General features: G+C 45.7%; 1 protein-coding gene across 1 annotated transcript in view; it reads left to right on the forward strand.

Annotated features, from left to right (window-relative positions):
• The window catches only part of LOC124619589 (acylphosphatase-2), a 184066-nt gene that overhangs the window by 68001 nt on the left and 92542 nt on the right, over positions 1-23523 (forward strand). Inside the window, exon 2 of the mRNA XM_047146090.1 lies at positions 19037-19163. Coding sequence (XP_047002046.1) covers positions 19037-19163 — 127 coding nt within the window. The remainder of the gene's footprint in view (positions 1-19036; positions 19164-23523) is intronic.

The raw sequence follows: 23523 nt of genomic DNA on the forward strand, positions 1-23523 counted from the left end.
ACCATCTGTATCCGTATCAGAGCGTGAATGAACACATCGACAATAGGGTTAGTATTGAATCCCAGTATTTTTTATGTCAGTATGATATAGTCCACTTGTTTCATTACCGTCCCTCCTGCTTTCATACGTAGGCATATTATTTTTCCTGTGAATTTTGAAGACTGTCTTCGCAAAAACCAGCCGGACCCCTATCATTCCCTCGCTCTCACAATTTTTTCGTCATTCGAGCTCTTAATTAGTCCCTCGATTTCCTCAGTGTTCCTTGATTTTCTCAGTGTTAACATCAGCTACTTGAGATAAGAGTATATAAATATTAAAATGACTGTTGGTGATGGCTACGTTTCTGTCACGAGAAGAATAAATGTCACTGCGTTATAGGTTGTTTGATATCTGATATATTATAATACTCGTGCACTTCCTAACAAAAGAATTGAAGCACACAGGAGAAAACAAAACGATGATCTGTGATGTGCGGGCTTTAAAATTAAAGATGATGTGATGGTGTGGTGAGGCCCTCAACTACGTACCCTCAGACTCAGAGTTGAAATATTAAAAGTTTTGGCTGATTTCGTTGTCTAGGAGCTGGGATACGTAGTTGCCGCATTACAAGCCAAATACTGCTGAGTCTACAGTACACAATACGAATATACACATGAATCGAAGGTTGCGAATGTAACGTAGAAATTTATAAATGAAAGAGTGCAATTAAATAAAATCTGCAGGTACTATCTTAACAACTTTAAATGACGAGTACGATAGTAGAAGTACTTTTGAGAATGTGGTATATTTCTGCAAAACACTTATTGGTGTCGACGGTCCAGCAATTAAATAAAATATAGGTTGAATAACAGGGAAGCAATAGATTCCTACTTCACGTAATTAGTTATGAACAACAACATAGCTCACGAGATATTCACTTCTAAAAGCATACTACGTCTTCACTGCCGAAGCCAAGGAAATCACACAAGAGCACAAGTTGGCACTCCGAAATATTTCTATCTCTCGCGACCACGCGCAAACTGCTCCAGTGTCCAAGTCTTTCCCCGCGACCGTGCGTCCGTCGCACCGTCGTGTCCTGCACTCTTCAGGACTCCTTATGTCCTCTCCGGAAACGATGCTCTTCGCCCACTTCCATCCAGTCTCCCCATTCACGAGCGCTGTGATCGGCTAGAGTACTCCCTCCATGTCTCCAAGCCAACGCATACTCACAAACGTATTGAAACACATACGAAATGCTGGATTTACATTCAAACAACTTGAAATTAAATAAATATTCCTACTGCTGGACCATAAACACGCTCTAAGACACATTATTAAATACATGAACAAATCAGATAAAGGAATAGAAACAAAAGGTAGGCCAGTAGCCTAATGTCTTTGTGCTTTCTAAAACACAGTAAATATTTAACCAATTTCTTCATCAATAGTATATATCGGATATAAACAAAGACATAGACGAATAAATATATTTATAAGCATGCTGCTACCGTTTTTTCGTGTCACTGTGGAGTGTTTATGGCCTGACGCGATCGACAGTAGTCGGCCACTTTGACCTCCAGTAACTCATGTACTATTCAAGATACATACCTGTAATTTACACCAATTTAGGTTTAGACTAATAGCTTTCTAAAGACACGTCGATCGACGAAATCGGATGAGCCGTTTGGATTTTGGAAATTCGTTGCTGGGTGTTACTTGTAGGCTATAATTTATCGTCAGATACTAAATTTTAAACTAATAAAGATATTGAAAATCTGATCACACCATCAGAATCGTCGTGCAAATAATGGTAATGTACATGTTTCTTTTTGAGGTATCATGATTCATCTGGCTACTATTAATTTCTATACGAACTGTGAAATGTGTGCCATTAAGGTTTCACAAAGTCTGCTACCTTTGGCACTCCCTGCACGTCTCCTTCACCGACACTGCGTCAGCATGGAATTCCCAGCCACGCGGCCGCTGGACCCCGGCTACCGTTCGGCACCACGTGGTCACGGACGAGCCGCGGCCAGTCGAAAGGCCCCAGTGCAGCCACGCCAACTCCGAGTTTAGAATATTTCCAGGGCGCCACAACTCGCCCTTTGACTCACAGATGTCATTCCAGTGACTGCAAAACAGAGTCAAATTTACAAAGAACTAGGTAGTACGACCCGCGTATCAGAGTGACGTTGATCCCCTTGTGGTGTGGATGCATGCACTGAGCCGGCTGGGAAGGGTATCATAAAGCCTTTGTGTCCTCATCTGAGGCAAGCGGGACCACAATCATTGTAACTGATCCGTGGTATCATGAATACTGGGACAGGATCATAGCTCGCGCCGAAGTTCTGTTGGGAACAGATATCGGGGTCTCGCTGGCTACAGGAGTACCTCGACATCACGCTAACAGTTTATACACACGTGTGCCCTATGTGGACGAGCACTGTACTGTTGAAAAATGGCATACAATACTCCTACTTGAGACCTAGCACGCGAGGACGTATAATATCCGTCACAACCCGTCAGATATCCTCTGCCACCATCAGCCGTGACCTGGAGTCATACCCGATGGCTCCCCACACCATGACTACAGAAGCCGCTGTGTCTCTGCAAAACATTGCAAGAATGGAACGTCTCCATAGTTCACCGCCAGTCTCGCCGACGACGGTCTTCTGGGGAAGAGGAAGACTGAGGTTCATCGCTACACGCGTTGCATTTGCATTCATCAGCAGTCCATGCCTCTCGGGTACGATGCCAATACAAATGTAGCAGTTTGTGTGTCAGTATTAAAGGCAGCCTACGCCTGGGACGGTAATTCCCCAATATGGCTGCTGTTAGTATGATCAGTGGTACAGGATGACGTAGAATGCATGCTCGTTTTCAGATGGCAGGCGCAGATTTGAAGCGGTTCGATCAGCCTGGTGCAGACGTGGTCGACCGCAACCATGACGACGAATACGCCTGCTCTCACGTTCCCGCACACTCCAAAATCGGGATGAGGAGGAGGAGGAGATTAGTGTTGAACGCCCTGTCGGCAACGAGGTCATTAGAGACGGAGCGCAAGCTCGGATTAGGGAATAATGGTGAAGGAAATCGGCCGTGCCCTTTCATAGGACTCATCCCGGCATTTGCCTGAAGCAATTTAGGGAAATCACGGGAAACCTAAATCAGGATGGCCGGACGCGGGTTTTAACTGTCGTCCTCCCGAATGTGAGTCCAGTGTGCTAAACTGATGGCTCTCGATCTTCCACCATAACCGAGACCATCAACATGAGGTAGCAAATACACTCCTGGAAATGGAGAAAAGAACACATTGACACCGGTGTGTCAGACCCACCATACTTGCTCCGGACACTGCGAGAGGGCTGTACAAGCAATGATCACACGCACGGCACAGCGGACACACCAGGAACCGCGGTGTAGGCCGTCGAATGGCGCTAGCTGCGCAGCATTTGTGCACCGCCGCCGTCAGTGTCAGCCAGTTTGCCGTGGCATACGGAGCTCCATCGCAGTCTTTAACACTGGTAGCATGCCGCGACAGCGTGGACGTGAACCGTATGTGCAGTTGACGGACTTTGAGCGAGGGCGTATAGTGGGCATGCGGGAGGCCGGGTGGACGTACCGCCGAATTGCTCAACACGTGGGGCGTGAGGTCTCCACAGTACATCGATGTTGTCGCCAGTGGTCGGCGGAAGGTGCACGTGCCCATCGACCTGGGACCGGACCGCAGCGACGCACGGATGCACGCCAAGACCGTAGGATCCTACGCAGTGCCGTAGGGGACCGCACCGCCACTTCCCAGCAAATTAGGGACACTGTTGCTCCTGGGGTATCGGCGAGGACCATTCGCAACCGTCTCCATGAAGCTCCGCTACGGTCCCGCACACCGTTAGGCCGTCTTCCGCTCACGCCCCAACATCGTGCACCCCCCCTCCAGTGGTGTCGCGACAGGCGTGAATGGAGGGACGAATGGAGACGTGTCGTCTTCAGCGATGAGAGTCGCTTCTGCCTTGGTGCCAATGATGGTCGTATGCGTGTTTGGCGCCGTGCAGGTGAGCGCCACAATCAGGACTGCATACGACCGAGGCACACAGGGCCAACACCCGGCATCATGGTGTGGGGAGCGATCTCCTACACTGGCCGTACACCACTGGTGATCGTCGAGGGGACACTGAATAGTGCACGGTACATCCAAACCGTCATCGAACCCATCGTTCTACCATTCCTAGACCGGCAAGGGAACTTGCTGTTCCAACAGGACAATGCACGTCCGCATGTATCCCGTGCCACCCAACGTGCTCTAGAAGGTGTAAGTCAACTACCCTGGCCAGCAAGATCTCCGGATCTGTCCCCCATTGAGCATGTTTGGGACTGGATGAAGCGTCGTCTCACGTGGTCTGCACGTACAGCACGAACGCTGGTCCAACTGAGGCGCCAGGTGGAAATGGCATGGCAAGCCGTTCCACAGGACTACATCCAGCATCTCTACGATCGTCTCCATGGGAGAATAGCAGCCTGCATTGCTGCGAAAGGTGGATATACACTGTACTAGTGCCGACATTGTGCATGCTCTGTTGCCTGTGTCTATGTGCCTGTGGTTCTGTCAGTGTGATCATGTGATGTATCTGACCCCAGGAATGTGTCAATAAAGTTTCCCCTTCCTGGGACAATGAATTCACGGTGTTCTTATTTCAATTTCCAGGAGTGTATGAGGTAGCCAATGAGGTGGAAACGTGGGTTCTGCTATGCCAGGACTGTTTGGTAGCTACAACAGGAAAACACAATTAATTAGCAGGAGTACAAAATGAGAAAGTATTTATTACTTTGTTGTAGTCCATGATCTGTTGGTTGACAATTACAGTAGACGCGAATAGACTAAGCGTCTGTAGAACGACATAATTTACAAGTCACAAATATTGCAGTGACGAATTAATCTCTCGTAATTTCGAATGTCGAATCCGGTGAATTTGAAGACTAACTTGGAACTGGGCTACTAAGACTTGATGGCAGCAATGACTAAGCTGCAGACCATGACTGACTAACATCGGCGCTGGCTACGAACTGCAGACTGGCACAACTGCACTACACTCCTGCTACACATGAAGTGGCCTAGCGTCGCCTCGCTGCGAGCACAAGTACTGCGAATGGCTGCGTACTCTTTGGCTAGCACAGCCGTTCTTCTGTTTGTTTATGGAGAGAATCGCTGATCGATCTCTCAGGCGGCGGTGTGGTCGTATGACTAATGACATCACATAAACACTGTGTCATCTTGTTCGGTCGGGATGAGTACACGGCGACTTCGTGTCTTCACAGTGATCACTCAACATTCGATTCTGTTCACGCCTCTTACACGGGGTGGTTCATCTGCCACTACCACTGGGATTTATGCAGCCTGAAACACCTTTAAATACCACTCGCAAGATTTTAAAATTGTTTCACTCGCTATGTGCAAACTATTAGTCCTACAAAAAAAATTAACAGGGCCTTTTTGTAGGAAATTTAATGTAGCTACATTTTTTACTGGGTTACATTTCCGCTGGAGGCCAAGGTTTTCGAGTTATTCGAGAAAAACGCATCTGAAGGTCACTTTTGTACGTTTTACTTCAATCATTCGACAATTACGGACTCTAGCGGAAATACACCCCACAGCAAAATTTAAGTACATTAAATCCTCTTCTCCTTCTTCAGTTTGGACCTTCCTACATCCCTACTTCCTCTGGGTGGTACACTCATTATTTGTAGTGATGGTTTTTATTTATTTACTCGGGTCCAGAACATAATATACACATACAGCTGATAAACAGCAATTTACAAACAATATAAATACACGTTTAAATTCCATATGACATCAATTTACAAAAAGTATAGGTACATGATTAAATTCCATATAACATCCAAAATTCCGACGTTTGAACTGCTGTATCATTGGCGATAACCAGATCGTCCATCGGGAATGGGGCTGGGAGGTTTCTACTGTTGAGCAGGTGTTGATGATCTTGCTGTTCGCCACATTCGATTAGTTCATCTCCTGGAGAGAAGCCCCATTTCTTCAAATTGACCTTGCATCAGGATACACCAGTTCTCAGCCTGTTGAGGACCTTCCATGTTTTATATGGGAGGTGACGTCCTTTAGCAAGCTCTTCTTTAGGGTTGTTCCAGTACCTCTCTGATGGTGAGTTACGCCAAAGCTGTATTCGACAATTTGCAGGTGACGTTAAAAGTGGCTCTGTTGAACGGAGGAAACTCTTTCTTGATCTTAATCCTGGATGCTGGTGTCTTGGATCTGTCTCCTGTTTCCTAAATAATGTTTTATTTTGATCAGTCTTTCCATTAATGTTATAAATATGTAATTCATTCCCAATATCTTCATTTCTAACACAGTCTTCTCCGATAACATCTTTCACTTTCTTAAGGGGGAACGACAGAGTGACCGTCGAAAAAACTCGACATTTTTTTATTACGGAATTCGAATGTAAATACATTGAAGAAGTATTCCCCAAAATGTTATGCGCGAACTCCAAAAACTAACGATTCTGCAAGCGTTTTAATCGGAGCGTGCACGCCAGGCCTCTGCCGTTAGAGAACCAGTTGCCACAAGTCGTTATCGATGCCATCACTCCTATTTATACCGATCTGAGTAAACCTGATTTCCTGGAGCATTGTTTAGGCGGTTTTATTCAAAATGTGAACGAAAGTTTCAATAGCCTCATTCGAGATACGCTCCAAAAATAACATTCTTTCAAATTTGGCCGCATGTTTGTTCAACGTAGGCCATACTGCGTTAATGCACGGCTCAAATGCCTTTCAAATCAAAATTGGCGAAGAAATGCGCCGATTCTGTGAAGACAGAGACGCCAGCGGCTATGCGCTCAGTGACGAAAAGGGCTCTGAGGACCGAAAATGAGGGCTTATCAGATCAAAGTAGCAGAATGTGGCCATCCACTAGCCGGGGCGATTGCTATTATGGACCAGGTATCGATGATATCCTATGTTCCAACCTTTATCCCTTTTTTTTATACTTGTGAAAATGTAAACGCGTTTTTCTCAATACCATGTGTTTCGGCATGGTTGTCGTCGCCCACGGTACAATTTTCATCCGATTTTAATGATTTGGTCTCCCTTGAAGCAAACCAAATTCTCTTCAGTTCAACGTAGTCGATTTTTTTTATGTTGATATTTAGTATTTTTTTTCGACCAAAAAAGAGGGGTCCAAGAAATGCTCATTTCTTCAGATATCTATAATTTTGCAAAATAAATTTTTTTTGCATACCCCTATGTTAATTTCATGTTTCAGATAACCACAACCAGGGTTTCAGCGACAACCGTCGATCTATCTCCTGTCAGAGATGCCTCGGAAAAATCCCAATTACACAGGGAAGATATTCATATGTTTCAATTTTAAAAAACAACAAAAACTGAAATATATGCTTTATTCATTGCAGCAAACCCCATTTGTCTACTACATTCCAGTATCGAGAAAAAAAAAATCCTGAATTTGATCAATATTTTCGTCCATCACCCTGTCATTCTTTCTTTCTTTTGCTACTGCCTTTATCCTGCATTGTGAGCAGGGTCGGCAGGGGTAAGTACGGATTTGGCATGGTTAAGTTTTAAGGGGTGGCTGGATACCCTTCCTGCCGCCATCCCATACCCCCCCCCCCCCCCCCCCCTGGACGGAATTAGTGTACCCCAGCTGTCTGCGTCTAGTGTAAATCGTGAAATAGTGTGAATGTGTTTCAAATGTCTAGGGGTCGTGTAACTGAGGCGGGACGTGGGGACCAGCCCGGTATTCACCTAGTAGGATGTGGAAAACCGCCTAAAAACCACATCCAGGCTGGCTGGCACACTGGCCATCGTCGTTAATCCGCCGGGCGGATTCGATCTGGGGCCAGCGCGCCTACCCGAGTCCAGAAGCAGCGCATTAGCGCTGTCGGCTACCCTGGCGGGTGTCCATCACCCTGTCGTTCCATCTTAAGAAATCTGATTTTACCTAAGCAGCACTCGTAACGTGGCCAGAGGATTTTATACACACTGGTTCTCTTTACAGTTCACAGCCTCAGATGAAAAGTACATTAAACGTCCTAGAAAAAAAGTTCTGTCGTTCTTTCCCATAGGATTACTGTTTGCATGTGGTGAGCGAGAGAGTATGAAAATCTTGTGCGTGGTACTTGAAGGCGTTGTGGGTTGCATAAAACGCAGCGGTATGTTCTGCTACGCTTGATGACAACACTAAACACAAACAATTCTAATGCCCTCTGGTGGCTGTTCTACATGTCACAGAGAATTGCAGCTTTAACCATTTACATACCAGCCGATGTCGTGTGCGTGCAAAAATTTACGTTTACGTCCCACCACGTCCTCTGGGTGCTTCACGTTTCTTGTCAGGCAGTGTTTTTAGTTTTTCAGCCGAATACCAGCGAGGTAATAGTGAAGGAAAAGGGCTACCAATCAGGAATTTTCGTGGGAGGATTTTCAGCTTCAGCATTTGCCTCACTGCGAAGTGAAACCTCTTAAAACCCTTGGTCGGCAACAGAAGATTGGAGGCACTGTACTTTTATTTTTACGTTAACATGTCCAATGAGAAATATTATATATAGGCCTACTACATGTTTGAGCGTTTGCGTAAGTGAGTGAAGTCGATGATTTGACCGAAGTGTGCAGCCAACTGCTACCTGAATGTGCTAGTTATTATTTGAAGCGTAACTGATTATCCAATTAATGTGTAGTTTGACGTGAGCATACCCAGCTGGTGGACAGGAAAGGTGAGAAGGTGAGGGATTGGGTGGCAAATTTCCCCTCCCCCTGCAAAAAAATTAAATTCACAAACCAAACTGCTTCATGCCCTGCCGCAATGATATATCAGCTCAGTATGAGAAAGAAGAACGGTGCAATATATAATGGGTACCGAGTAGTAGCAAGCGTACCATTTGGCGTGAAATTTCAAAAATATATTTGCATAAAGGACACGCGTTCACGTGTACTAGATTTCTGTTTCGCTTGGTTAGCGGACAGCTGTTCCATATATCCGTGTGGTATGCTCACCAAAGCTTTAATTTTGGTTTCTTGAGGTGGGACGACAGATGTCAGCAGCGGCTCTTGTTTATAGAATGGAGACAGCTGCCGACACATGGTGGAAGTAAAAGTCTCGTTAGAGAGACAGCGGAGCGCTTCTGGTGGTGAAGAAGGCGCCCATTCATTGTGGAATATAACGGCCGGGCTGCTCGTCTTGCGAACAGCCAAAACGGCCCCCTTCAAGAAGACGCCGTAGCTCTGACGTCGGCACCGTCTGGCAGGCGGATGTTCTGACGTCGAAGAAAGGGTGGGGAAGGGGGGGGGGGAGGGGACTGCGATAACAGCACGCCAGCACAGCTGCTCCCCTTACACAATAACAGCGCGCGTCTCAAAGGCATTCTAGTAAAACCTCGTACAAAAAACGACCTTTCTCTCTCCCGAAGTATTCTACACAGTTCAGCACAGTCCAGCTTTCTAAATAAATCTGGAATCTGCAAATTACTGTAACATACGTACCATATGTTAAGTTACCGGGTGGTTATAATTAAAGCGCGGTTACTCGCGGACATCCAGTTTGAGCTGTTATTGTCGAATGGCAACGAAACATACACTATCTGATCAAAAATATCCGGACACCCCCAAAAACAAACGTTTTTCATATTAGGTGCATTGTGCTGCCGCCTACTGCCAGGTACACCATATCAGCGACCTCAGTAGTCAATAGACATCGTGAGAGAGCAGAATGGGGCGCTCCGCGGAACTCACGGACCTCGAAAGTGGTCAGGTGACTGGGTGCAACTTGTGTCATACGTCTGTACGAGGATTTCCACACTCCTAAACATCCCTAGGTCCACTGTTTCCGATGTGACAGTGCAGTGGAAACGTAAAGGGACACTGCCGACAGGTGAAGTGGGTCGTAATGTGTAATAGCACACATCTATCCAGACCATCATACAGGAATTTCAAACTGCATCAGTATCCACTGCAAGCACTATGACAGTTAGGCGGGAGGTAGAAAACTTGGTTTTAATGATCGAGCGGTTGCTCATAAGTCACACATCACGCCGGTAATTGCCAAACTAGGCCTCGCTTGGTGTAAGGAGCGTAAACACTGAACGATTGAATAGGGGAAAAACGTTGTGTGGAGTGACGAATCGCGGTACACAATGTGGCGATCCGATGGCTGGGTGTGGGTGTGGCGAATGCCCAGTGAACGTCATCTGCCAGCGTGTGTAGTGCCAATAGTAAAATTCGGAGGCGGTGGTGTTATGGTGTGATCGTTTTTTTCATGGAGGGGGCTTCCACTCCTTGTTGTTTTGCATGGCACCATCACAGCATAGGGCTACATTGATGTTTTAAGCACCTTCTTGCTTCCCACTGTTGAAGAGCAATTTGGGGATGGCGATTGCATCTTTCTACACGATCGAGCACCTGTTCATAATGCACGGCCTGTGGCGGATTCGTAATGAACTGGCCTGCACAGAGTCCTGACCTGAATCCTATGGAGTACCTTTGGAATGTTTTGGAACGCCGACTTCGTGCCGGACCTCACCGACCGACATCGGTACTTCTCCTCAGTGCAGCTCTCCGTGAAGAATGGGCTGCCATTCCTCAAGAAACCTCGCAGCACTTGACTGAACGTATGCCTGCGAGAGTGGAAGCTGTCATCAAGGCTAAGGGCGGGCCAACACCATATTGAATTCCAGCGTTACCGATGGAGGGCGCCACGAACTTCTAAGTCATTTTCAGCCCGGTGTCCGGATACTTTTGATCGTATAGTGTAGTAGGTACGCTAATGCGTTAATGCGGAACCGATTTACGCTGGAAGAAATTAGTTACAGTTTCGGCCACCGTGTACAAATATGACGATGTGCGAAATATTTCTATACGTCTTTCTTGTATTCATAGCGGCACATTTGTCATAAATGCAGCTAGTCTGCTTTCTGTTAAAACCGACTGCGAGTAATAAAACAAAACAGCACATTGTTATGTAAACAAATTTTTCTGAATAAAGTTCGGTCCTCAGTTGTAAGTACATTTTTATTTCGCTTTATCGGTTTCGGCAACTTAGTCAGCTTCAGAAGCTTAGTAGTTATTTTACCAGGTATCAGCACAATGATATGTCCAAAAATGTGCATATTATTGCATCTGACGAAGGAATTTTATTCTGTAATATATAGGAAAGTTGCTGAAAACTACAGCCATGAATAAAATAATATACAAATTTTGTTTAAAATCATATACACACATCAAAAAAAGTTTTGCATCACCCCGGATCCCAAACTCCTGAAGATAGACCTCGATTGTGGATATTGTATCACAGACACAGTCCATTTGACTGTTCAGAGATGTCACTAAACCCGCCCAAAGATCTAAACAACCATGCATGAGCAGCGCCTATTAGATGGAGATACCTTCTGAACAGCACGTTGCGAGGCATCCCAGATTTTTCGAAGTGCAGGATGGATGTACAGGCTGTCTGATAAGTCACTCTCTATATTTAAACAGTTATAATTTCTTTATTTATGAACCAATTTTCTTAGAACTAGTTTTGTTAGAGGTAGCATTCGTTGAGGTTATGTTTAATATCATTTTAAACCTCCACGTAAGCTCCAGGATTCTCTACGCATTTTTTTAAACGAACTGGTACGTACGATGTTGCTGCCTGAAACATGTTAGGTGGAATATTGGCCAACACATCAGATATTACTGCTTCCAATTCATTCACGTTGCATTCTTTTCTCTTGTAAACCTCCTACGTAGCCCACCAGCAGAGAAAAACATCGCTAGGCATTAAATCAGGGCTGAAGGTAGGCCATTTATATGCAGCACGTCTGCCACTCCAACTACCTGGAAAATGATCACGCAGCCATTCGCGGACATCATCTGCAAAATGTGCAAGTGCTCCGTTCTGCATGAAGCGAAGCTGTGGGTTGTTCCATTGTGAAATTACTGGTCAAACATGATCTTGCAGCAATTTCCAGATGTCTTGCGCCATTCATTGTGTTCCGCAGAAAGAAAGGACCAGCAACTTCGGATGGCGTGATACAGCATCATACTCTCACCTTCGGATGCCCCTGTGGTTTTTCAACTCGTTCGTGTGGGTTTTCGGCTGCCAAGTAATTGTAATTCTGCCTGTTTACAGATCCTCCAATGTGGAAAATTGGCTCATCAGTCCACAGAATGTTCTCAAAAAGTTCATGACAATCATCATTCCAAACGAAGAAAATTTCTCCAAAATCAATTCTTCTGTCACTGTCATCAGGAAACAATTGCTGCATACAATGTGGCTTCCATGGCGTAAAAGTGAGATCTTTCTTAAGAATCGTTGGAAGTGGGTAATGTGAAAGACCACTTTCACGAGATACATGACGCAGTGATTTTTTTAGGGCTCCTTGTAAACATTTCACAAACTCTATCAACATTCTCTGGTGTCCTCGAAGTTGATGGTCTTCCTGATATTCTTGCATCGACGACACTCCCTGTTGTTAGTAATTTGGAATGACAGTTTTAACTGGCTTTGCATCCAGAGTTGCATGGATCCCTGGTTCACCCTTCCCCCATCGTTGTGCCCTCACTACAGATCTCCAGCTCTCATAAAAAACTGCTATTTTGGCCCTTTCTCCCACAGTCAACATAGGTCACTATTCCGAACTGAAACAAAAGAAAAAAATGATGTTACACACAACCTCAAGGAGTACTATTTCTAACAGAAGTAGTTCTAGGAAGATTGGTTCATAAATAAAAAACTATAACTGTTTAAAAATAGGGAGTGACTTATCAAACATCCTGTGTTTTACGAACGGGTCGGAGCGGATGGACGGGTTCTCGAAAATGGAAGAAATGACGGCTGTAGTATAAAAGAAAAAATGTACAGTGTCTCGTTTCGGGCATTATTTTTTTCGATTTTCCGTTCAATTTGAATGCTTGTATCATTTAAGTATAAAATTCGCCAAATGTATGCTAGTTACCAGGACTACATCTAAAGCGCGTCTTCTTATTTCTAAATATATACTGTACACAAAAACCCAGTTTGCATTGCAAACAAAAATTGTTAATTAATGGTCTTTTATAAAAGATTGTTAACCAAGATTGGGCAATTTAGAAAACCGAAAACTGGTTTTCCTTTCTATCTTCTTGTGTTTTACGCTTCATGGAAATGCTCCTAGAACATGCAGCTTTCTTTAAAATAGTTGAATCCACCCGGAATCGAACCCAGGCTGCGCACCCAATGAGTAGGCACCGCATCACACAGCCATTGTGGCTCTCGACAAAATTATAGTGTATTAAACATGCTTGGAAACTTCGTAAGTTGTTCTCGAGAATTTTTGAGGCTTGCATCGAACTGCTTTGGGAGAGGTATATCCGAGTTTTGAAGTTCACATGCCATAAATACAAAAAATACTAAAAAACGATAGTCATGTTTCCCTTGTTAGAGAAAAACTGGCGATTTGGTCACATGTGTAGGCACATTTTAATTCTTCTGGTGTTAAGTTTAATTCATAAATTAACAAACTCTCTGGGTTCATCTTAAGTACAGGGTGCGGTCTATGATACCTTCAGTCGGTCTCACTATATCGAAACGCGCCGCCATCTTAATACCGTACGCTTATTAGGCCCTGGTCATCTTGTGAAAACCAGGCGTAAGCCACGGTCAAATTTAACCTCGGTCAGCTGTCATGTTTCACTTTGATTGAGGTCGGTGCACCAGAATTTTGCCTTGAACAGGGTTAAATATCAACTTTACCACGGTTAACTTTTAAACTAGGTTGCTGCATTCAGCTGTGAAAGTGCAGGTCTCCAGTTGGGTACTGCTGATTGTAGCGTAGACGAGAGCATGAGTGTCCAAGACGTAGCTCTGTCAGTCATGTTTACGGTACGATAGCAGGCACAGCTGGGGTTCTATTCCGCCCCGCACAGATATTCCTGAGGATATAGCGGCAGGAAGCTCGACGCAGCTTCTCGACATTCCTGCCCTGCACATAGCTGTGAATCGCGTGCGGCGCCGCCCCGCCGCCCACTCCTCTGGCCGGCCTCCAAGCGGCGCCACAGCCAGGGACACGTGCTGTGCTCCTCCCCCTCCCACCCCCGCGGTTGGCGCACACGTTTCACGGCCCAGCCCAGCCCGGCCCGTCTCGATACGTAACCGCCACATTTTTGGGCCGCTGCCAGCAGACACTTAGGTTTCTCCACACGCGTGACCTCACACTACTCCACTAACGTCAGTCACGGCTCCTCAACCAAACTGGGTGACCCCTCGGCTGTAGAATGGATCTTTCACTCTGCAGAGGGTTGTCAGCATTTGTCAAACTTCCTGAAGATTAAAACTGTGCTCTGAGGCGGGCAGCGTCTGGGACTCAGACGCTTGCCCGACGTAGACAACACCTTAACCGCATTGGTAATCCTTTCTTCCTAGGCATGCTACTCCATCACAGAGGAGCTTCTGTACAATTTCTAAAGTACGAGGAACATTCAACGAGTAGTGCAACACATAGTTTTCTGTAAGCGGGATGGTTGTATTCAGGATTCCAAAACACCAAATTATTCCCCAGTCGTTTGGCTACAAAACCCAATTTTCAATATAATATACGTCCTGCGCGTTGGCCTTACGCCAACTCCCTGGGAGGGCCTGTATTCCCAGATAGTATCAGTCTGATGGTTGACGTCGGATCCACGTCTTGCTGCATCGATAACCTCCCCATCATCCAAAGAAGAGCGGCGCGTTTCGTCACAGGGTTATTTGGTAAGCGTGATAGCGTTACGGAGATGTTTAGCAAACTCAAGTGGCAGACTCTGCAAGAGAGGCGCTCTGCATCGCGGTGTAGCTTGCTGTCCAGGTTTCGAGAGGGTGCGTTTCTGGATGAGGTATGCTTCCCCCTACTTATATCTCCCGAGGAGATCACGAATGTAAAATTAGAGAGATTCGAGCGCGCACGGAGGCTTTCCGGCAGCCGTTCTTCCCGCGAACAATACGCGACTGGGCCGGCCGGTGTGGCCGTGCGGTTCTAAGCGCGTCAGTTTGGAACCGCGTGACCGCTACGGTCGCAGGTTCGAATCCTGCCTCGGGCAGGGATGTGTGATGTCCTTAGGTTAGTTAGGTTTAAGTAGTTCTAAGTTCTAGGGGACTGATGACCTCAGTAGTTAAGTCCCATAGTGCTCAGAGCCATTTGAACCATTTTTTACGCGACTGGAACAGGAAAGGGAGGTAGTGACAGTGGCACGTTAAGTGCCCTCCGCCACACACCGTTGGATGGCTTGCGGAGTATAAATTTAGATATAGATGCAGATGTACTGCTTCCCGCGGAGTGCATCCGACATTGGGCCAAACAGATGGAGGCTGGAAGGTGCGAGATCCGGGCTGTACGGTGGATGAGGATGAACAGTCCGAGCAAGTTTTACGAGCTCCTCTCAGGCTCACAGACTTGTGTCATGCCTTGCATTATCGTAGAGAAGTTTGCTTGCTTTTTTGTGGAGACAAACATGCTGAAGTTCAAAAATGGTTCAAATGACTCTGAGCATTGTGGGACTTAACATCTGAGGTCATCAGTCCCCTAGAACTTAGAACTACTTAAACCTAACTAACCTAAGGACATCACACACATCCATGCCTGAGCCAGGATTCGAACCTGCGACCGTAGCGGTCGCGCGGTTCCAGACTGAAGCGCCTAGAACCGCTTGGCCACACCGGCCGGCCATGCTGAAGTCGTTGCTTCTGTTTCGTGAGGGTAGCACAGTACACTTCAAGAGTTGATCGTTGCACTATGAGGGAGGACACGAAACAGAATAAAACCTTCAGAGACCTAGAAGGCCGTCGCCCTGACTTTACCAGCTGACGTAGCGAATTTGAACTCTTCGGAGGAAGCGCCACTTCATGGATCGTCTGTTTGTTTTCGGTTAAAAGTGATGAACCCATGTTTCATCGCCTGTGACGCTGTTCGACAAAAACCGATCAGCCTCGTAACGTGCAAGCTATTCCGCACAGACCATCCTTTGTTGCTCTTTATGGTCTTCTGTTAGGCGTCGAGGGACCAATCGGTCACACTCCTATGAGTATCCCAAGTGGTGGACAAATGAAATCCAGTCGATCAGCGAGCTTTTGATTGTAATACATCGATTACCTCGAATGAGACTGTCCGCACGTTCCAGGAGTCACAGCTGTGTGCGGCCGGTTGACACGCGGTTTGCGCCACCTTGTGCGACTCATCGTGCTTTTCCTCACTACCTGGTTTCTATAGACTTTCTGTAAGCGGCCATGAATATCTGCGATGCTCTGGTTTTCCACCAAAAGTATCTCAGCTCTCTGCTTGGAATGTACCTCCGTTACAAACGCGATTTTGAAGGCTACGCATAGCGTCGTCAGCTATCGGAACTTCATGAAACTATAGGAGGTAAAATAAATGTCGTGCGACTAGGACCTCCCATCGGGTAGACCGTTCGCCGCGTGCAAGTCTTTCGATTTGACGCCACTTCGGCGACTTGCGCGTCGATGGGGATGAAAAGATGATGATTAGGACAACACAACACCCAGTCCCTGAGCGGAGAAAATCTACAACCCAGCCCGGAATCGAACCCGGGCCCTTACGACTGACATTCTGCCGCGCTAACCACTCAGCTACCGGGGGCGGACAATATAGGATCTGAAGCGGGAATATTCTTCGATATCTCACAACAAATTCCCCATTTTTTTTCAACTGAAACTGGCTGAGAAAAAATGTGGCACATTACTTATTCAGTGACTGGTAGAATTGGAGCTGTGAAGACTGGACATAAGTGCTCTCTGGGTAGCTGATTCGGCAAGAGCATTAGCTGGGATAAGGAAGGATTCGGATCTTGGTACCGTACAGGTGCACAGTTTTAACGTTACAGGAAGATGGATTACCCATATTCAACAATTCATTTACAAATACGAGGGTTGTCCAGAAAGTAAGTTCCGGTCGGTCACTAAATTGAAACCACAGTGAAAATCATAAACATTTTATCTGCAAGAGTTAGCTACATTTTCCAGATACTTCTCTACATAGTCGACGCTCCGACTTAGACATTTGTCGGAGCGTTATACCAAATTTCCATTACCATCGTCATAGAAGGCAGCCGTCTGTGCTTTCCGGTATTTCTCTACGCTGGTCTGTAGCGTGTAGCCTGCACCCAAGTGTTGTCTTTGTATCCAGCGTTTCATGGGAAGAGATGATACTCAGGACGAGCTAATTAGGGCCGTGTTGTGGGTGATCGAACACTTCCCATCGAAAAGGCTGCAGCAGCATTTTCACTGCCCCTGCAGAGCGCGGCTGAGAATTACCATCAAGAAGGAAGTGCGTGGCAGTTGTATTAGGTGGGCTGCATTCGTTAAGACGAAGCCTCTCAGTGGGCCCTCCTACTTGGCAGCAGACATCGTTTTTTAGGCATCTTCACTCGCTCACATCTGAAAAGTGTGTCTTGATGCGATCGACGGTCATACTAGAGACACTACCCAACACTCTGTGCAAAGCTTCATCGGGTTTTCACCATGGTGTCCATTTCGCGACCGTCGGAACTTACTTTCTGGACAACCCTCGTACGGTACATAAAATTAACAGTTAACGTCAGACTCTTTTTTAATATGTTGGGGAGGCACTTCTGAATAATTTCCTACAACGACTGAAATCACGAGAGTTATAGTAAGATCTGCCACGCAGACATAGTTACTAACAAAAAATGCTATCCTCACATATGAAATCGCTTTTAAATATGTATCAAACAAGTTGTACTCGGGCACGCGTTATTGTGGCGCAGTCTGGTTAGATGGAAAAGAAGTAAAAGAGAAAGCACAGGTTTATAATGTCATTGGGAACTTGATATACGACCTAATCCCCTGCCGCTGTCTCTCTCCTGCTTCCCCTGTCCCTGCCCTCCTTCCTCTCTCTGTCCACCCTCTCCTACCCCCTCTCTTGTCCATCTACTCGTTTCCGCTTTCTATGTCTATTTCCTTCCACCCCTCTGTCCGTCTCCTCTCTCTCCACACTCTGACTTTGAGACTTGCTTTATTGTTATTGAAAATTCAGATTTCATAGTAGTATTCCAATCATAAGCTGATAAGATAGAAATGCAACTTTCATGTTTTGTGTGAATACCGTCTCTGAGGTAGAAAAACAGCAGATGGTTGTATATACAATTAATGCTTAAAATATGTACAATGAGAAAGAATATACGTGGAAGAAACAATTTGGATAATGGTTTAAACGCACCGCTATGGTAGTTAAATTTCCTGTCAGAAGGGGAACAAGCCGGCCGGTGTAGCCGTGCGGTTCTAGGCGCTTCAGTCTGGAACCACGTGACTGCTACGGTCGCAGGTTCGAATCCTGCTATATAAAAACAAACTTGTGGTCGAATGCAACATTATGTCGAAATTTCAAGTCAATCGACAGACTACTTCTCGAGTTTTGCGAGCAGAAACATATGCAGGCTGAACATTTATGTACAAGATGGTCATAAACAGTCTGAAACGCCTTTAAATGCGTTGCAGGGTAGTTTGCGTTGAGAAATAATTATTTAGAAAAAAATTCGATACGTTGGTCTGTTTCGGAGTGAAATAGCTTTATAGTTTGCCAATCATGTCGTTGCGTGCGCAAATTCAAATGGTCTGTCAGATACAATTTGTTTTTCTTACAGAGTAGGTGATAGCTCACGAGACTGCTCAGCCTTTGGCTCGGGTTCAGTCATTACTACCATCCTATGTCCAATTTATATATCGCCCACTTATTCGGTTTTAGGAAACCAAACCAAAAACACATTTCGCGACACCGTCTCTGGCGGTCGCTTGAATTTGCAAGTGCAACGACCTTATTGGCTAACTTCAATACTAATTAACTCGAAAACGGTGCAACGTATCCAATTTTTTTAACAATTATTTCTCAGCTCAGCCTACACTACAACACCCTTACAAGGTTTTCAGACTGTTTCTGGCCACCCTACGTATGTGAAAGCTGTGCTTGTACAACTAAAGATAAGCTATTAGAACATTAAGGCAAGAGGAGCGGCTGCTGATGATATGGCTTGTTTGTGTGTGCAGGTGTCTACTTCACCAAATACTGCCGCGACATGTGCGTGCAGTTGGGGATCGGTGGCTGGGTGAAGAACACCAAAAACGGAACCATCGTTGGCAAAATACAGGGTCCGCGGATTGCTGTGGAACATATGTGAGTAGCAAGGCGCTGTACATATACCATCCCACGTTGCAGTAACAGCTTTATTTTATTGATTTCCTGAATTCGGTTGTGAGTATGTGGTTGCTCTTTGAGGCTAACAGTGTTCCTTATACAACACCGGGCTCCATTTTTTCTACTTTAGTGATTAGAATGCAATGTCCACTCTTCTTTGTCAAATGTATTCTGTGTTCCTATGCGATGAAATGCTGTATCCCTTGCTATTTCCATTTAGGAGGTCCATTGTTTTGTGAAGATGAATCGAAAGAAGTTCGTGAGGCCTTTGTATTTAAGCCATCGCCTCTTCGTGGCCGTGGTGGTCTAGCTCATAGAGCACTCGACTCCGGCCTGGATGTGTCGGATTCAGTCCCAGTGAGGGGATGGGTTCTCCCTAGTTCCAGTTCCCCGAAGACGGTTCCCGATCTACTCAGCCTGCTATCAGATGAGTATTGGGGATCTGTTCGGGGGGTAAGGGACCAGGTCGATGGTCCCGCCATCCTCTCCATCCTCGTGCCGTGGAAGAGAGAGAGCGTACTCCTCTTACAGCCAGGCCAATATCCCTGTCACGAGCTTTATTTTACTTACTTCTTCTTTCCGTTGACGGGCTGCTATTTTCCTATTTGCTATATCTCCCACGGGGAGATGCTTGATAAGAAATAAACAAGAACAAGGACTTATTACGACCACAGTAGAGATATTTAATAAAAAAAGGGAAACTCTTATCAATAAAAAAATAATACAACTTCTCAGACACCAACAGGTATATGCCCGGAACATAAAGTGAATAAACGTGGTGGGACGTGAAGACTATGCCACTGACAATCCATAACGACGAGAGTTGGCCGACAGGTACGTCTCGGGATATCGCAGGGAAGTCCTAAGACCCCCTGCGGTGGCTTCCGACTTGGCTCTGACTGATGGACTGCTAAAAGCCAGCACATGAATTGGCCCAGAGCTCCGCTGGAGCCAACTGCCGGCATGTTGGCTTGAGCCGCCTTATATAACCGGGACGCGGAGGAATTCGTGCAGATCCAGTTCTGCTCACGTGACACAGCGTAGGAAATAGGTCCCTGATGCGAAGCACCTCTGATGGCTCTTTTTCTGCCGTCTATCTTCCTTGCGATCGAGCTCGTGGTCTCACGGTCGCCTTCTCGCTTCCCGAGCACGGGGTCCCGGGTTCGATTCCCGGCGGGGTCAGGGATTTTCACCTGCCTCGAGATGATTGAGTGTTTGTGTTGTCCTCATCATTTCATCATCATTCATGAAAGTGGCGAAATTGGACTGAGCAAAGGTTGGGAATTTGTACGGGCGCTGATAACCGCGCAGCTGAGCGCCCCACAAACCAAACGTCATCATCGTCATCGTCCTTGCGATCGAAGCAGTCCGAGGAGGCAGCGCCTTGTACTTATGCAAACCCGTGATGCTTCAGTGTCCGACGGTTTGCCGATACCGTTAGCCGAAATGCGGGTACATGGTACTCTTCTTGTCGGCTACTCTGTTCATGTGTGGTTATTGAGCATCATCATCTGTTGCTCGGCCGAAGCTTTCTGTTTTTCGGTGGCAACTAAAAGAACATCCGGCCACACCTTAGATTAACCACGCCAAATCCATTAATAACCACGCTGATCTTTCGCCGATGCTAAAGAAAGACACAAGGAAAAAAAGGGAGAGAGCCTTCTGTTTTTTCTTAAACACTTTCTTCCTCGGAAAACGAGCACCCTCACAACTTCGCCGTTTTTTCTCGTGGTATGAAACTGTTTGTTCTTTGAACGTAAATTTCAAATTGTGTTCTCTCTCAGCCACGTCTACGTCTCCATGTTGTGTTGTCCTGCCAGTTCTTCAAGTTTCAAGCTCATCGTTGTGCCTTTCTACAGATGAGATAGTGCAGATTCTTCTGGTCCCTCCGTCTAAGAGGCACTACTTCCAGTAAGCGACCTCACGTACAGGATCCGCATTGCCCATGACTCATCGAACTGCAATAACATCGAAAAAAACAGAATATATTATTGCACAGTTATGGTTGTGGGAAAAGTCGTATTATGTGTTTTTTTATTGTTTAAACTCTATAAAAAACGAATATCTCAAAACTTTTGAAATAAGCAGAAGCTTCCTACTATTAATAACTGAATAAAATTCAGTGAATGAATAACACTAAATCGAAGAAAAGAAGAAAGGAGAAATAGTTTTCACGAAAATAAACTCAAAACATTATGTTTGTCCCTATACCTGAAGACTTGCGTACTAGTTTTTCTAGTTCCTTGTTTTTCAGTGTGAGTCTTGCAGGAACTTCGAGTCTTAAATTTTCGAAACGGTTCTCTCATTTCGGTATGCATCTGCAGACTATATCAGTTCCCCAGTCTGTCTCGTCAAGAGTACACTCAGATATTCCCGTGAGATTCGATACTGCAATATGTATTTGTCTATATTTTAGCAGTACTGTGACACGTTAACAATGAACACACAACTTATATGTATTATGTTATACAATGGTCGGATGAATAAAGAAATAATGATCATCAGTAGCTGTTCTGCTTTGCGTCAAGTCTAGGTATGGTATTTCACCACATCCCCCTCTTAAGTTTCACACATAGTCGCCTTCCACACAGTTGATATTTCTTCCTCTTCCTCTCATTCCCTTAAATTGGCTGCTAGAGTAAGCACCGGCGTCTCAGGATGTATCGTAGCCAATTTTTCATTCTTTTTCTTACGACAATTTTTCTTTCTTTTTACTTATTGCAATACCTCCAACATTCATTCATCTTTTCTCAATGTCCACGTCTCTGCACTATATAAAACTTTGCTTCCTAAATAGTATTTGGCGTACTGTTTCGTCAGTTGTCGGCATAGTAATTTGCTCTTTTTGTTGAATTCAACCATGATATTCTCGATCTTATATCTGTGTCACGTTTTAGGTCCTCCGTTATAGTATTTCCCTAGTACTACTTGTCCATCTGTCGTGATGTTGACCATCTCTCTTTTCCCTTTCCGTACTATGCTTTTGGTCTTTCATTTCCATTACTTTTGCCTCCTATACGCACTCCGCCCATTCCATCTCTGGACTCTCCTATAATCTTTTCCACACACACTAAAAAAGCATCGGACAGACATCCTTGACTGACCTTTCTATATGTTCATATTCCCTCTGTTACTTCACCACGTGGCACAGTGGTTAGCACACTGGTCTCGCATTCAGAACGACGCACAGTCTTCCTGCTTTAGGTTTCCCGTGATTTCCATAAATCTCTCCAGGCAATGGCCAGGATGGTTCCTCTGAAAGGGCACGGCCGATTTCCACCCCCATTCTTGGAACATTCCGAACTTATGCTCCGTTTGTAACGATTGCGACGCCGACGAGACAGACCATAATTTCCTTACTGCTCCACCAGTTTTGACTCAGCTGCGCATCCAGTGAAACTCCTTCTCTCCCCTGTCTCTATCCGTCTCCTCCGCTTTCGCTTCTCTGTTCATGTCCTCCGTCCCCTCTCTCTATTCATCTCCTCCTCTGCCCTTTCTCTGTCCATTTCCTGCTCCCCTCTCTCTGTCCATCTCTTCCTCCACACTGTCTCTGTCGTACTCTTCCCTTTCACCATCCATCTCATCCACTCTCCTCTCTATCTGTCCATTTCCTCGTTGCACCTTCTCTCTCCACTTTATCATCCCTATCCCAATAGGAGGTTGCTGGTTCTTACGTCTACAGTCTTTATTTCCAGATAGTAAGTGCTCGTAATATTTGTATCAAATTTGTTTGAAATTGATGCAAGGGTTTAAGAGGAGCTTTTTACACGTGGTTTTGCACACTTACGCACATGTCACATATATTTCACATATACTGAATTTATTTCCCGTATATTTATACACATACTTCACCTGCATCTCTAGCGAATTTAGCCCTGCAGTTTCGTTTTCATGCATCTCAATGTTTATGACGTCACAACTGCCGAACTATGTGTCATACAATGACATTATTTTGTAGGTACATTCTGCCAACGGCCTTGCCGCAGTGGTAACACCAGTTACCGTCAGATAACCGAAGTTAACCACTGTCGGTCTGGGCTAACTCTGGGATGGGTGACGGCCGCTGTGGCCGAGCGGTTCTAGGTGCTTCAGTCCGGAACAGCGCTGCTGCTACGGTCGCAGGTTCGAATCCTGCCTCGGGCCTGGATGTGTGTGATGTCCTTAGGTTAGGTTTAAGTAGTCATACGTCTAGAGGACTGATGACCTCAGTCCCATAGTGCTTAGAGCCATTTGAACCATTTGAACTTGGATGGGTGACCATCCGGTCTGCCACGCGCTGTTGGCAAACGAGGTGCACTCAACCCTTGTGAGGTAAATTGAGGAGCTACTTGATTGAGAA

This window comes from Schistocerca americana, chromosome 6, assembly GCF_021461395.2.
Source record: "Schistocerca americana isolate TAMUIC-IGC-003095 chromosome 6, iqSchAmer2.1, whole genome shotgun sequence".
NCBI classification, from domain to species: Eukaryota; Metazoa; Arthropoda; class Insecta; order Orthoptera; family Acrididae; genus Schistocerca; species Schistocerca americana.